The sequence below is a fragment of the Rattus rattus genome, chromosome 13, assembly GCF_011064425.1.
Source record: "Rattus rattus isolate New Zealand chromosome 13, Rrattus_CSIRO_v1, whole genome shotgun sequence".
Taxonomy (NCBI): domain Eukaryota; kingdom Metazoa; phylum Chordata; class Mammalia; order Rodentia; family Muridae; genus Rattus; species Rattus rattus.
The window spans coordinates 67,233,958-67,249,453 of NC_046166.1; the positions used below are offsets into that span (position 1 = coordinate 67,233,958).

General features: G+C 38.4%; 1 protein-coding gene across 1 annotated transcript in view; it reads left to right on the top strand.

Moving 5' to 3' along the window:
• The window catches only part of Csmd1 (CUB and Sushi multiple domains 1), a 1,514,424-nt gene that overhangs the window by 758,791 nt on the left and 740,137 nt on the right, over positions 1 to 15,496 (top strand). The window contains exon 4 of the mRNA XM_032918494.1: positions 6,976 to 7,170. Coding sequence (XP_032774385.1) covers positions 6,976 to 7,170 — 195 coding nt within the window. The remainder of the gene's footprint in view (positions 1 to 6,975; positions 7,171 to 15,496) is intronic.

Sequence of the window (15,496 nt, forward strand, 5' to 3'; positions counted from 1 at the left end):
CACCCTTTAAGCTTGCACCAGCTCAGATCGTGCCAAAGAATGTGAACAAACTTTAATGCAAGGCCTTTTGGGGATGTTTCAAATACAAACTAGAGCAAAGCCTTAAGTCTCTCTCTCGCGCTCTCGCTCTCGCTCTCGCTCTCGCTCTCGCTCTTGCTCTCTTCTCTCCCTTCTCCCTCTCCCTCTTTCTCCATCCTTCCTCTCTCTGTGGTGGGGTACATGTGTATGCATGCGTGCTCTTCATCTCAACATGCTTAGGAAAGTTTCCAACCACTGCTGAAAACTATCTTGCAATACAGATTTCAGATCAATTTCTTCCTGGTCCCTCTGAGGCATTCAGTGTCACTATTTCTCAGTATCTCTGCTGTGCTCACTTTGGTTTAACTTTATGTCCTATTAAACAATTAACTGACAAAGCTGGTAACAAACTTGTGAAATGTCATGCAATAATTTTGACTTTTCTATGTGAAAAAGTATGATAGTTAATGCAAATCTCTATAATCTTTTTGTTAGAAGCAGATATGTGGAAGGCACTGTAGACCCAATGGCTTGTAGTCATTGTTAGATTTTTTTTTTCTGTCGACAAGAAAGACATTCCAGGGTAGTGCTTGACAAACATTCTCAATGTCTACTTTCAATGGGTGCATACTTATGTGTGACATTGAACTTCAGAGAACCTTTCTGTGCCAGCATTGTTTTTGGTAACTGATCATGACAATAAACAATACTACATCTCTCCCTCTCTGTCTCTCTGTCTCTCTGTCTCTCTCTCTGTCTCTCTGTCTCTGTCTCTCTCTCTCTCTCTCCCTCTCTCTCTCTCTCCCTCTCTGTCTCTCTGTCTCTCTCTCTCTCTCTCTCTCTCTCTCTCTCTCTCTCTCTCTGTGTGTGTGTGTGTGTGTGTATAAATGACTATATAGATCAAAAAGCAGTATATACCATAATGTGTTTCAAATATTATCAATTATTATTAGTCAAGGGAAAATAAGCATCAATATTGAAAAATAAGGTTATAGATTTTTTTATACCTTCCTCAGTAATTTTAATAACTGTATTCCATCTTAAGCGCCAGTCTGTTTGACAAACTTTTAACAGGTTTGTGTATATAAAAAACATTCCAAATTAGGAACTGAGAGTTGGTAGAATGTACAGAATGATATACCATGCAGAGCAACCTGCCACTGACTGAATCTCAAGACACTACAATGGGCCTTAGAGTTTATTCAGACTTGAAAACTTGGAATTAGACCATAATCCACATCAAGGAGTAGGTCTCTTGGGAAGAAATTCAAGTGCCTGTCAGGGCTGGGATGCCTGTAGCACACTGTGCTAATTGACCATAAGCATTGGCCTCTGCTGGTCACCCCACTCAGAACTAATCCTTTCATTCTGATATAACCAAACTTTACCGCTCTACCTGAGCAGGCATATCATGCTCATGTCCACATAGCCTCATTGGTACTTAGGACTTTGCATTAAGATATTATTTAGATGGTTCTCCTTGGCCCCCCTTGGCTGGAGAGAAATTATGAGACGGGAAAACAGACCTGAGGAACCTCAGCCATCCTGTCATGATTCCACCCTGCTAGTATTTCTCTTTTTCTAGAAAGAACAGATGCCAGGCCTCGAGCTCTGAAAACCTGGGCTTTGGTATTATTGAAGACTGCATAATTATATTCTATTTACATTTCTAAGGAGTCAATGGGAATGGATGAGAAACTGGCCCTAACACTCTGCCTACAGGCAAACACTTAATGTCTCCAGTGTGCTTTATTAAGTGGCTATTTGAAGATTATTTATTTATTTATTTATTTATTTATTTATTTATTTATTTGACTTAAGATAAGAGACTATCAGGAAGGCAATGTGTGTACAAATTTCTGCACAAATCCCTAAGGATCCAGTTTCAGGATAAAAGCATCTAATGGTCTCATAAGGCCCCAATCATCGTGCACAGTCTGCTGAAGATGCCACCATTCCTCCGAGAATTTCAAACCCTACATGTTAGCCTTGTGTTCCATTCGTTAATGAATATTAATGGTGAATTTTCATGTACTAGCAGACTTTCACTTTTCTTTGGGCAGGGATTTAATATGACACCCATTTAATCACTTAAACAGTTGGGTTAAAGGCTTGATGTGATAGCCAATTAAGTCACTGAGTTGTGACCATATGTGCTTGCCAAATCAGAAGCCTTACAGTGAGAAATTCTGCAGCATAATTAGAGTGACAGCCCATGTTCCCAGTCCTGGGTGTTAACTCCCCTGCTGTCTGATGGAATCCTGCCCTGGAGGTTGGGGCGGGTTGAGGGAGCCGTGCCCACAATGCACAGTGACTTTAAGGTAATTCTTCCACATGACCAAATGCTCGCCCTGTGTAGAATTCTCATACTACAAAAACCTCTGTCTTGGAGTCCCTATGGGACAGGGGTCACTTTATTCAAGCAAGGATTGGGAAGGATTAAATTTCAAGTCAATTCTGTAAGAGTTTGCTAAAGGCTTACTGTACTCTTGTTTCTACAGATGTGAAAAGACTTTTACCAACTTCAGGGAAAGTGTCAGAGAGAGTAGGGTTTTTTTTTCCTTATTGAATATTTTATGTATTTACATTCCAGATTTTATTCCCAGTTCCCACCTCTCCTATTCCCCTGTCCCCTGCTTCAAGGAGGATGCTCCCCTCCTACCCACCCACTCCCACCTCACTGCCCTGGTTCTCCCCTACACTGAGGAAAGGAGCCTCAGAGGACCACGGGGCAAACTGGCAGAAGTAATAATTGGGTTGAATAGAATTGATCTTAATTTGTTTTCTTCAGACACTACATTTCTCTATATTAGCTACTTTCACACGTTGGGCCTTAAATATTTGCATGGACTTGATATCATTAATCCCTTTTATTTTTTAATTCTACAACTTTTATGAGATTGACAGTGGTTTAATAATATGAATGATTTTGCATTGTCATTGTTTGTAAATCTCACTTTAAAATTAAGAATTCAGAAATAAAACAAAATTAGTTGAAAATAAGTATTCTCAACCACTATGTCTCAGATATATTACATTGCACTGTATATCAAAGAGTTTGATTTTCAATCACTGTACTTACTTTACTGTAAAATTCTTAAAATCATTTTAGCACCCTGATGCCTAACTGTGTGTGTGTGTGTGTGTGTGTATCCATTATTACAGATTGAGAACATGCACTGCATATCAGCCATTAGATTTGTCATTTATCTGCACTAATGAATGCTAAAGCAAGAGCGTGCTGAAGGGGGGCCTGTTCTGCCTCTAGACATTTCATACATAGAAGCTAAACGTCTTCTTCCCTATGTCAATCAATTTGCACCCAGAAGAACCACTCTTATCTGTTTACAATGAGTTTCCTAACAGGGTCAGAAGAAACAGATATTTGCAGACTATGAGATCTGCTCCAATCTTCACACCCAGTCTGTGAAACAAACAGAGAGAGCTGTTTTCACTGAATAAACAGCTACGGGGAAGTACAAAGGAGACTGGAGGCAACTTCAATCTCCCACTTCCCCTGTCCTTTGAAATGGTGTCTGGTCTCACAAAGATGGCAGTTTTTAAAGATTCGGTTTCCAAATTCCACTTTAATCAAGTGTCAAGGTGTAATGGTGAAGGCCACCCCCATATACAGGAACAAAGAGAAAGGTATCGAAGGGACTTCAGAGTAGAAGAATTAGAACTCTCCCACTTCCTGCCTAAGAGACTCTGTTGGCACCAAAGATATCCACCTCATAACTCTGTAGTTCCATAGACAGAAATGCACATACACAGACACCTGGCTCCCTCACACTGCACTCTGCCCCCATATATAATACAAACCACCCACCCATATATTTATATTACATATACATATACGATATGTACATTCAAACATAAATGCATCACACACACATATATCTATATCTATATATATATCACATGAACATACACATATCTCACACATACACACACACACACACACACACACACACACACACACACACACACACACACACACACGACTCCAGAGGCTTGTGAATTCTGTGCACTTTCCAAGTACTTATCTTGTCTATCTCTTCTTCACTGAAGAACTGTGTTACATCAGCTTTTTTGTATACTAGAGAGTGATAGTACGTGTGCATTTGAAGTCTATTTTCATCAGTAGAACCTATGCAAATGTTGAGCAGACTGCCCTTATCTCCAGAGTGGGGCGTTTGATTTCCCTGCCAGTTGCAATTCTCCTTAGTAAGTCCAAGGCATTACTGTATTTGATTTAATAACACTTGTCTTTTGGAAAACAATTTATCTGGACACACAGTAAGTATGTGAGTTTTAGGAAGAAGTACTATTAGGAGCTAATTAAACAGTAATTATCCTAACAGCAAACAATGAATTTTCTGCAAATAAGGCATCAGTAAGCCTTCCAACTTGAGTCTGACTTGTTTCATATGTGCTGGGTGCTCCAGGCTCAGTAGCACTGAGTAGGAACAAATGACAGAATGGTATGTGTACCACATTTTCATTTTATACTTCTAATCCTCTCTATCACCATTGTCGTCATTTTCGTCGTTGTCGTCATCATCATGATCTGATCGCATGTACATATTGCAGCCTATATATGGAGGTCAGAGGACACTTTCATGGAGTCAGTTCTCTATTTCAGCCTCTATTTGTTTCCCAATGGGTTAACTTAGCTCTTCTGGCTTATGAGACAAGTATTCTTACCTGCAGGTCCTTCTTTCCAGCCCCACTCCTCATTATCTTTTGACCTGTTTACTGGTTTGTGCACAACTAGGTTGCTTCCGTGTCTTGGCTGCTGTGAACAGTGTTCCCATCAAGTAGGAGGCCATTCTTGTCCCATTGTCTCTGATTTCTTCTCCTTCTTCCCCTTGTCCTCCTTGTCAACGATGCCACTTCTGCATTCCCTGGCAGTTCTACATTTAGTTTTGGGCGGAATTTCATGATACTTTCTACAATGGATTTATTCATCTACATCTAGACCCACAGGGGATAAACATGTTTGTCTTCCTAGTAGTGGTTTTGTTGGCCTCCTCACATACATTCATTGGCTTAGAGAAAGAAATGTTTCACTGGGGTTTGGATTTACAGTTCCTGCAGTGTCTGAAGCTGAGCCTTTTCTTCAAATGCCTCTTGGCTGTAAAAAAACAGCATGAAGGATGGGGCCAGTTCTAAATTTTCTTTCTGTGAAGGATAGCAAAGTGGACAACTGACTTACTGAAATGTAAGCTTACTTCTTACTTAAATGAAATATTTAAGCTTCTAAACATTTTATAGTTTTTTTTTTAGACTGTAGTATTTGTGAGTAGTTGCTTCGTTACTATAAATGTACTATTAACCACCTATGAATTCACATTTCTTCTCTAAATATCCCTGGGTAGTCTAGTTTATGTTATAATATTCATGTTAAAATACACATACTTAATAAAAGCCATTAAAACACACACACACAAGCATGAAATGAATACAAAAGAAAATAATTTATTCCTTTACAAATTGGTTTTTATTTGAAAATATTTTTAGAATAGTAGGTCTCTTAAAATATCTATTTCACAGAAAGCACTGAATTACTGGTGGGATGTCTAAGTTTAAAGGAAAACTACGGAGCCTTCTCTTTCTTATCCTTTCCACCAAGTGGTATCAATGCCATCCAAAACAGTGTATTTTGGCCAGGGATAGCAAATCACTTGGACAGGGCCCCATGCAGGTGGATTGGGTGAGAATCTTTCATTGTGAAAAGAAAATTCCAGAACAAACAGCCTCAAGAATCTAACTTTGAACTGCAAATCATTAAAGCATTTGCTTTGGCAACCCAAATAGAGCGAAGAGAGCTGAGAATGCCCAGTGAGCAGACTCTTAGACTCTGTTCTAAGAACAGCACCATTTCTCAAGTTGATGGCTTGAGTGAAATTCTTTTGTTTATTCTTTAGTGCACATCTTATCTATGAAACATGGGTTGGATACCAATTAGTTATATGAACCAAAAGTGGTACTGATGGTGGGATCTAAAAACAAATAACGTTTTGGTTACTGGTCAGTGATGTGTAGCAGGTGTGGTGCTGATGCTGAGAATCAACACTGATTGGACACTGTTTAGTGATGTGTATCAGATGTGCGGTATTGGTGCTGAGAATAAGGATGTACTGGATACTGTCGAGTAGTGTCTATCAGGTGTGTGGTGCTGAAGCTGAGGGCTAAGAATAAACATGGATTGGATACTGTTTAGTGACGTCTATCGGGTGTGTGGTACAGATGCTGAGAATAAACATGCATTGGATACTGTTTAGTGACGTCTATCGGGTGTGGGTACAGATGCTGAGAATAAACATTCATTGAATACGATTTAGTGATATGTACCAGGTGTGGTAGTGATGCTGAGGTCTGAGGATTAACATGGATTGAATACCATTTCGTGATGTGTATCAGGAGCATGGCACTGACGCTGAGGTCTGAGAATGCACATAAATTAGATGTTAGTGATGTGTACTAACAGGGCACTGCAGCTGCAGTCTTGAGATAAATATAGACTGGATATCAATTAATGATGTAGATAATCAATTAATGATGAGGTCTGAGCTAAAGAAAAAAACACAGTGGCATGGATCCGTACCCCAGCTCAGACATTTTCCTCTGGTTTTGGTTCTTCCTGCCTCACGTGAAATCTTGTTACTACCAACATAATCTAGAGCTCTTCTGGAAGACAAACATGAATAGAATTATAGGTTTTTCCTTTCACCAAATGCATTTGTTTGCACTTTCCAAAAGTCATTATCAAATTGTGGCAGGGTGGATGTTCGAAATTCCAAACGCATTTTCTGTTCAGCTCCTAAGTGCAGTGATCTATTTTTCTATTGCAGGAACTTGCTGATTTTAGTAGTCCAAGCATAGTGCTTATTTTATGATATAAATACATCTCCATGGAACATTTTCTTCAACTTCCTTTTCTCCCTCCCACAGTTTTACCTAGTCACACGTGTGGAAACCCTGGGGAGATACTGAAAGGAGTTCTCCATGGAACGAGGTTCAACATAGGTGACAAGATCAGATACAGCTGTCTCTCCGGCTACATCTTGGAAGGTCACGCCATTCTGACTTGCATCGTCAGCCCAGGGAATGGCGCATCCTGGGACTTCCCAGCTCCTTTCTGCAGAGGTAGGTTTATGCCCTGTGCCTCTGAGAAGGGAAGCCTGAGCCTGGGGAGTGGCTTTGAAACTGACATTCGCAGCTTCATATCTAGTTCAAGGGGGAGCGTTGGGCAGTGTATCCTTTTATCCACCCTATAAGACGCAACATGGGAAAAGCAAAAACAAACAAACAAACAAACAAAAAACATGTTAAGACCTTAGACCAGCAAGCCTACCGTTAGATCTCATATATCCATATTTCTTCCTATCCCTTTCAGAGATGTCCACATTTGTATTTATAGAGTCAGCTTGGTTAAGTTTCCTAATCACACATGAATTTCTTCTTCTTTCTTCTAGCTTTTTCATCACTACTTTATTTCTGAATTCTCACATTCATAGTGATCCTCCTGTCTCAGGTTCCTGAGAGCTAGGATTTCAAGAAGGAGCCACTGTACTTGCATTGCTGTGTCTTATCTTGTTTTGTTTGTTTGTTTGTTTTATCTCATGCTCCCTTGTTTATCCATTCCACATTAAAATTTAAAGGTGATTAAGCAATCCAATCTCCTCTTCTAAAGGCTCTTCCAACATTCCGCCATTTGACACAAGGTAACCACAGAGCAATGAACCATGTTTCTGTGAGTTGGTGCCTTTTCCTAGTCTCTGTCATGTCCAGCCTCTGAGGTGGGATTATTTTACTATCACTGTATTTGAGAAAGAATTATTAAATCCTGGACTGGGGGTTTCTAAGAAAGGCTCATCTTGTTGATTTAGAAATACAAGAGCAGGTTAATAGTTATTGAAGTTTTAATGAGATGTCAGGAAGGCAGTCCCATGGTTTAAACTCACACTCACCCACTGGTGTAAATGTTGATATTTATTTATCAAATAATGCAAGAAAAGTTTGCTGAGCATGCTGGCCAACTCCAGTGATCCCAGAACTTGGGAAGAGAGATAGAAATATCAAGGTTCAAAGTCATCATCTGCTACATATTTTGACATCAGCTTGGGCTATAAGAGACTACTATCTCAAAAATAAATAAGTAAACAAAACAAAAGTTTGCTCAACCCAATCTAACTTTTCATCCATGTTGGTCTGGCAACAGCTTTTACTCCCAATCACTAAATCCATACACATGTTTTAAGGCTTCTTATTATCTAGCTATTTGGGGGTCAAATGTTGGAGTCTCATGAACAATCTGATACTAAGGGTTTTATGGGGGCAGCTTCCTAGCTCTCAAGTTAGTTTGGAATGGTCAGTTACTATGGCCCAGGGTTGCTTTCTCAATGAATCTCCAAAGAGCGGTGACATAAAAGACCCATGTCACAGGTATAGAATCTAAGAGGGCATGTAGGAAAGTGCTCAGGCCCAGGCACATGTTCAGAGTCCAGAGCTGGGATTTAGCACCTTTAAAGTTCTTCCTTATTTCTGGAAAAATTCTTATATGGCAGTTATCTTCTCTCCCACATGTCTAGCAGTCTTCCCCAATTGTATATTTTCTCTGTGTGTTCCTAAAGTTAATCACACCTGGTTTTATGTTCTTACTGCTGTTCATTATCTCCGTCTTTCTGGTGTCACAATGAGGATGCCATCAGGATCCAGAGTCAGCAGCCTTTCCTTATGCTTTTCCATGGCTCTCTTGAATAACTGACCCCCTTTGAGAGACAGTGTCATCATCCATTGCAACATCCCGAAGTTCCCTTCCTTCTCCATTCATCCTTCCCACCATGGTTGGCGTTGCTCACTCTGGTGAACTGAAAGTTACTAATTTGTTCTTCCAGTCATTCCCTACACACTTTAAACATCAAGTCCAGCCACGTTTTATTTTCTTTCAAACATTTTTTCTACCTTCATCCTCACCCACACTATATCATCTTAACAGCCTCAATTAATAAAAAAAAACAAAATTTTATGTTGTAATTTATTTATTTTGTTACTACTTCAGATGTTAGTTAATGTCTAAATGCTACTCCTACAACAGTAGGAGAACTAATCTCAGTCTTGAGAACCAGGAGTTGAAATATGCTTGCTTGCTTTCTGCATTAGAATTTACCAAATCCATTGGAAATTTTCTGTTTATACATGTTCATTTTTTTCTCATATTGTCCTCAGCCATCTGTTTTCTTTCACTAAATGTCTTTACCAATTCTGCAGCTATAAACTGTATGAAGTCAAAGTGGATATAACAAACTTTTCATATCTTTCTTGTTCTTCACTCAAGTTTTTATTAATGCCTCACTTTGTCAAGGGAAACATGGTCTTCTATCTTAAAGATAAACGCATTTATAGTCATGACTTCTATAATTCATGGACTGGGAAAAATTCAAAGTTTATAAAAAACTAATAGGAGACACATACCACTTCTTATTGACTGAGATAACTCAATAATAAAGAAAAAGTCAATGGTCTAATACTGATAAATATGAGGAGGTTGCATTTCCAGGGGCTGCATTAAAAAACAACCAAATAAACAGAAAACTCAGTGGTGTGGGAGAGCTGGGTTTTAGATGAAGTGGGTATATTTTCTGATTCCCAAAAGTTCTGGCTGTTTAGTTCCAGAAATTGTCTGAGTCTGATTCCAGGCAATCTCAGTGCCAGTAACACTACAGTATTGGTTCACTGTGTCTTCTGGCCAGTACTATAAATTTTTACTTTTCCTCCCCACCACAAGTGTCTAACTGACAAGAGTAACACCTAAGTCTGTGGACCATATACACTTATGGAATGCTCTTCTCAGGAATTCCTGCAGGCATAGTGGGGTCAACAAATGATAAAGTGGATCACAGCAACTTGCAGGGGCCATTTCTTTTAGGCATGAGCTCAGGACTCTCACTTAGGAGCCAACATTACCTCATTCCTCATCTTAACCCATTACCTCTCTGTCCATCATCATCCTCACTCTTCTTCCATGGAAGCTGGACCATTTCCTTGTGCCTACAGTAATGTGTCTTTAGGAACAAGAAATAACAGCAGGCATGAGGCTCTCAAGGCAATCCATAAAGGACACAATAGCCAGCGAAGCAAATGCTTTCTTAAATTGCCTTGCTTTTCCCTATTTCATAAATTATTAGATCATTTAGATGCTACTGAACCCAGCATCCTCTGAGATCAAGGACCTTGGAAGGAAAAGAGGTTCATTCAGAAGTAGAATGCAGAATGTACAGCCCTGAGTGTCTGAAGGAGTACAGGCTTATGCACAGGGGAAGAAACGAGGTAAATGCATTACTCAGATACTTCTTGTAGGAAATGAAACAGGTGGATCCCATGTGTGTCAATGCTATGCTACTGTTCTCTCATCATGGTTTCCTACATGTATGATTGCTCAGGCTATACGTGGACACCAGAGGATCACATTTGATTCCACATCTTAGCTGTCAAGAATTGTACTGTGGAAAAATTGGCTACCAAATTAGCTCTCCTGGGAAATCATTAAACATCCCTTAAATATGTACTGTGTAGTGGGACCACTGGGCAACATTTTTGCTATTATGAGAGCTTCAATCCTTCCTGTAGTGGATTTAATTTACTTCCTGAGCAATCATCCATCGTGTGCACGGATTTCCTTTTCTCTGCATTCTCACACTTGCTACTTTCAAGTTTATTTGTATTCTTCATTTATTAGCACAGTCTTTTGATAACAGTTATTCAACGTGAGGAGAAATTACAACCTCTTGCTGTCTAGTGGTGTAGTCTCTCCTGTGGAAAATGACCTTTGCACTTTCCCGCCCAGTTTCCACTGTCTAATTATTATTATTATTATTATTATTATTATTATTATTATTATTATTACTGTTTTGTTTTCTGTGTTTTGGGTGATGTATCTATTCTGGTGTTTTTCCCTCTCACATCGGTACTGTCATGGAAACACCCCCTTCCCCATTCTTCAGAGCATCTCACTTTATTCTTTACTATGAAGGCCCTTCATAGTTTGATAGCCCATCTGTTCATTTTTGTTGTTGCCTGTGAATTTTTGGATCCTACCACAAGTATCGGGGCCAATACCAATGTCTTGAGATATTTATTCTGTTTCTGTCCAGAAGCTTCACCATTTCACACTGTACCTTTATATTTTGTACTATCATCCCTAAATTTTAAAGCATTATTTCATTTTCTCACGGCTTATCTTGGCCCTTATTCTTCCTGTGAGAGCTGAAACACATGAGATGTCAGAATAGAAGGAACTTAACTTGCAAGCAAATGCTGCTGAGGGGTAGAGTGCAGAGACAGCTTATGGTGAAAAGCACGGGCTGTTCTTGCAAAGGACCTGAGTTTGATTTCCAGTTCTCTCACGGTGGCTACAACTGGCCTGTAAATCCAGTTCTAGAAGCTCTGACCGTCGAATAGTGTACATATGTGGAACACATTTTCATGGATAGTGCACACACTCGTGAATAAAATATTCTATTGGAAATATAATAATCCACATTTACAAATGTTTGATAAGTGATTGATATATTATAAGAGATATAGAAAGATAGAACCAAAGAGAAATAAAGAGGGAGAATACCTGGACCAATGAATGAGTTTCTTATTAATAGTTTTTAAAATTAAGCTAAGATACTTGCTATGAACCAGGCAAACATGACAGATGTGACTTATCAAGTGAACTGATAGCAATTAGTCAAAAGACTTAGCACCTGGCAGGGGGCTGAAAGAAACTTCACCAGCTCATGTCAGCATTGGTCAGGCTATAGGCAGCTGCTTCACTGTGTTGAATGGTCCGTCCACTGACCATGTCCTACTTTTACATATGAGTGATGCCCAACACTGGAAAGAGCTCTTTATCCAAAAAAAAAACAAAAAACAAAAAACAAAAAAACAAAACAGAAGTTTATTGCTAGCTTCACTAGGATACAAGGTCAATATTAATGACTTATCTTATGTTTTATAATTTTCATATTGATTTCAAAATCTACTATATTTTTACAATGATTACATATCTCTATGCAAAATATGGTAGCTACATTTCAAGTTATCAGAGACACCTAAGCCAGTGGATGCTACACTGAACAGCTCAGAATTGGTGTCTTTATTAATTTAAGGACTTTTATTTCTCTTGCATAATTTTTAACACATGATCTTCATCCTTAGCCCAGACTACAGTTTAACATGCACTGATTACCCTGTCTCAGCTTCCTGGGATTACAAGTGTGAACCACTATGTTCAGCCTCCTATACCTCTCCGTATTCTATACAGAGTTTTGATCCTTTTACACAGATGGAGCTTAATTCTAAGAACTGATAAGAAGATGGGTTAAAGATAACAAAGTGGTCATGTGATGCGGGTTCTTTATCTAGTGAGAAACACTGAGGCCTCTTTGAGATGAAGGGAGCTATGTGTACTTTAAAGTTAGTTTTAGCAAGAATTAGACCTAAGAGTATTCTTTCATTGATGGAAGCCAATATGAAAAGTCTTCTTCTACAAAAACCTCCATATTCCATTCTTTGGGATGCATTCATATGCCTACCAGCATTTTACGAGAACTCTTGCTGTGTTTCCGTATCTTTATGACATGTGCTGACCTTTTCCCTATGGCACGCATGTTGACGAGGGTTAGGTAAAATCTTGATAGATTTTCTTAATAAGTGTTAGTTTGGATTTGTCTGTTCCACCTTTTGTCTTCGTCTTTAGTTAACTTTAGCTCTCAGTGTCAGAGGGTACAATGCATGGTGACTGGGAGGCAAGGCACCTCAGTCTTACCGACAGCACAGACACGCAGCATTAATTTTTCACATTTTGGTGGTCAGAACACAGATGGGCAGGCTGTGCTTTTATCCAGTATTACTCTCACTAGTGGGGAACTTTAATACTTCCATGTAGATATTAAGATATTGAAAAGTATTCCTGAGAAGAAAGTCATTGAAGTTTTGTTTGTGATTCCATTAATTTTAAAATACTGGTTCAATGCCATCCATTAAATAAGAGGTTTTATTTTATCTTCTAGTGTCTTCTAATTTTTCTTTCATGCATTATGTTTTCACTCACATAAATATTTAATATTGCTAATTATATTTGTACCTGGGATTTATTGAGTTATTTATCCACTAATTTGTGTGCCTGTTTATATGTGGTCCATTTGTAATGGTGTTGTTTTCCTTATGTTATTTTTAATATTCTTGTTATTGCCATACTGACTTCTGTGTACTGGTCTCGTACTGGTTGGGGATGTTTATTGTGATTTAGGGTGGATACTTTGTGACTTGGTAAGAATAGGAGCATATATAATTTGAGAAAAAGAACAACTTTACTTTTTTGTTTCCTGCTTTATCTCTTTTCCATTCCTTCTTGAATCAAGCTAATTGTGAACACAAATTGTACATGAAGCTGATATGTCAATGGTTTTGGAGAAAATGAGTTTCATTTTTCATATATATATATATATATATATATATATATATATATATATATATATATAAATGTGTGTATGTATGTATAATCTTTCTGCTCCTAAATTCTTTATAGATTCTATCATTCAGAAATGAAGTTTATTAAAGTTTTCTCATCTATTGAAATGCCCTGTTCATCACTCATTTAAAGCATTGTTTTATGTTTGTTTATTTATTAATACACATTAAATCATCCTTACATTCCTGGTGTGGAAGTGATTTTCGTTGATTGATTGATTGATTGGTTGGTTGGTTGGTTAACTTATTGAGACAGTCTCTTTAAATAACCCAGTTTGACATTGAACTCATAAAAATACCCACTCCTGTTTTCAAGTTTCTGGGACTACAGGTTTGAGTCACCACAACTGACTTAAAAGTTTTGATATTTCTAAATTACTCAAAAAGAAAACCAAAGTCAATATGGAGATAATAAACATAAGCACTGTGTACAGTCAGAATGTTCCAGAGGAAATAAATCAATAGCATAAATGTACATATGTATGTGAAAAATGGGGCACAGTTTCTCCAAAATCAATGACAGATTTACTTAGTTTGGGTTTTATTGCTGTGAAAATACATGATGACTATGGCAACTCATAAAGGAAAACATTTAATTGGAGTTGGCTTATAATTTCAGAGACTAAGTCCATTACCATCACGGTGGGAAACATGAAAGTACACTCACTGACATGGTACTAGAGGAGCTAAGAGTTCTACATCTTCATCTACAGAGAGCAGAAAGAGTCTGCGTCACTGGAAATGGCTTGAACACATATGAGATCTGAAAGCGCACTCTGGCAGAGATCAAAAGACATATGTATATGCATGGTAGAGGTGTTTCACTTTCGGGAGTGAGCTCCTTCTTTTACTGAGGCAGAGAACAACCATAGTCAGCAAGGACAGCCAAGGCTCATGCTCGTATTGTAGAATTTGGAATGATGAACCCAATGTCTGATCTGTCAGCATCTGTCAGTGTCTACAACTCAACAAAGACGAAGTTAAAGGACAGTTTTGACATTCCTCTGCTCCAATCTTTTCCAGCATAATTTTTTTTTAAAGGTTGCCATTTGGTAGTTCATTGTATACCTTTTTTGTATGGAAACACGATCTGAAAACTATCAAGTATAAATTATTGGTGGGAATGGAGTGTTATGCTTATTCAAGCAAGGTCTATCCTGGGTTCTGTTTGTCTAAACATGAGTATTTAAGATAAATATGCACATAAACATGCCAAAACATACTATCACTGCTAGAGATATTTTAGGGACTACAGAACAGAGCAGCTGTTTTGATATTTTACAGAGGTGACTTATTTTACTCATTTAAGAACAGTGTAGACTCTTAGAAGACATTCTCAGAGAGAAAAATACCACTAAATGAAGACCAGAAATAGTTTCAAGGTGCTGTAAACGAACCTTATGGATGATGTATGCCCAACCTTATTTAAATAGTTTATACGGAAGATTCCTTTAACTGGTAAACCTTGTATCCTGAGGCTAGAGTATCCATATGTCACTTGTCAATTATGTATGAACTGTGAGTCCAGACACCTAACTGAAAATGTTCAGCTGATGAGGATGAAAGGGTAGTAAAGAACCAGACAGTGGAAAGTAGCATGGAAGATATGCCTTGCTCTCATAGGGCCCTTACATTCTGGAAGGCTTTAATACAGCGGTGTTAGAGAATCCTGCTGTAAAGTGCACCAGAGGTGATCTATTATGTCAGGAGCAGATTATGCCAGGGAAGACTGCATGGGGCACACTTCACATCACAAGCTCTATTTTAAATTAGGACTGTGGTTTTAGACAATTTAATTTTATGCACTTTTTGCATCCGAGACAATATATGCCAATAGAATTATTACTGAAATTGGAAAAAAAGTATGGAAAGAAATATGGATTTTTAAATCTAGTTGACCTTGTCTCCATGGTTGCCATGTTGTCTCTACTTCAGGATATATCTAAGCACA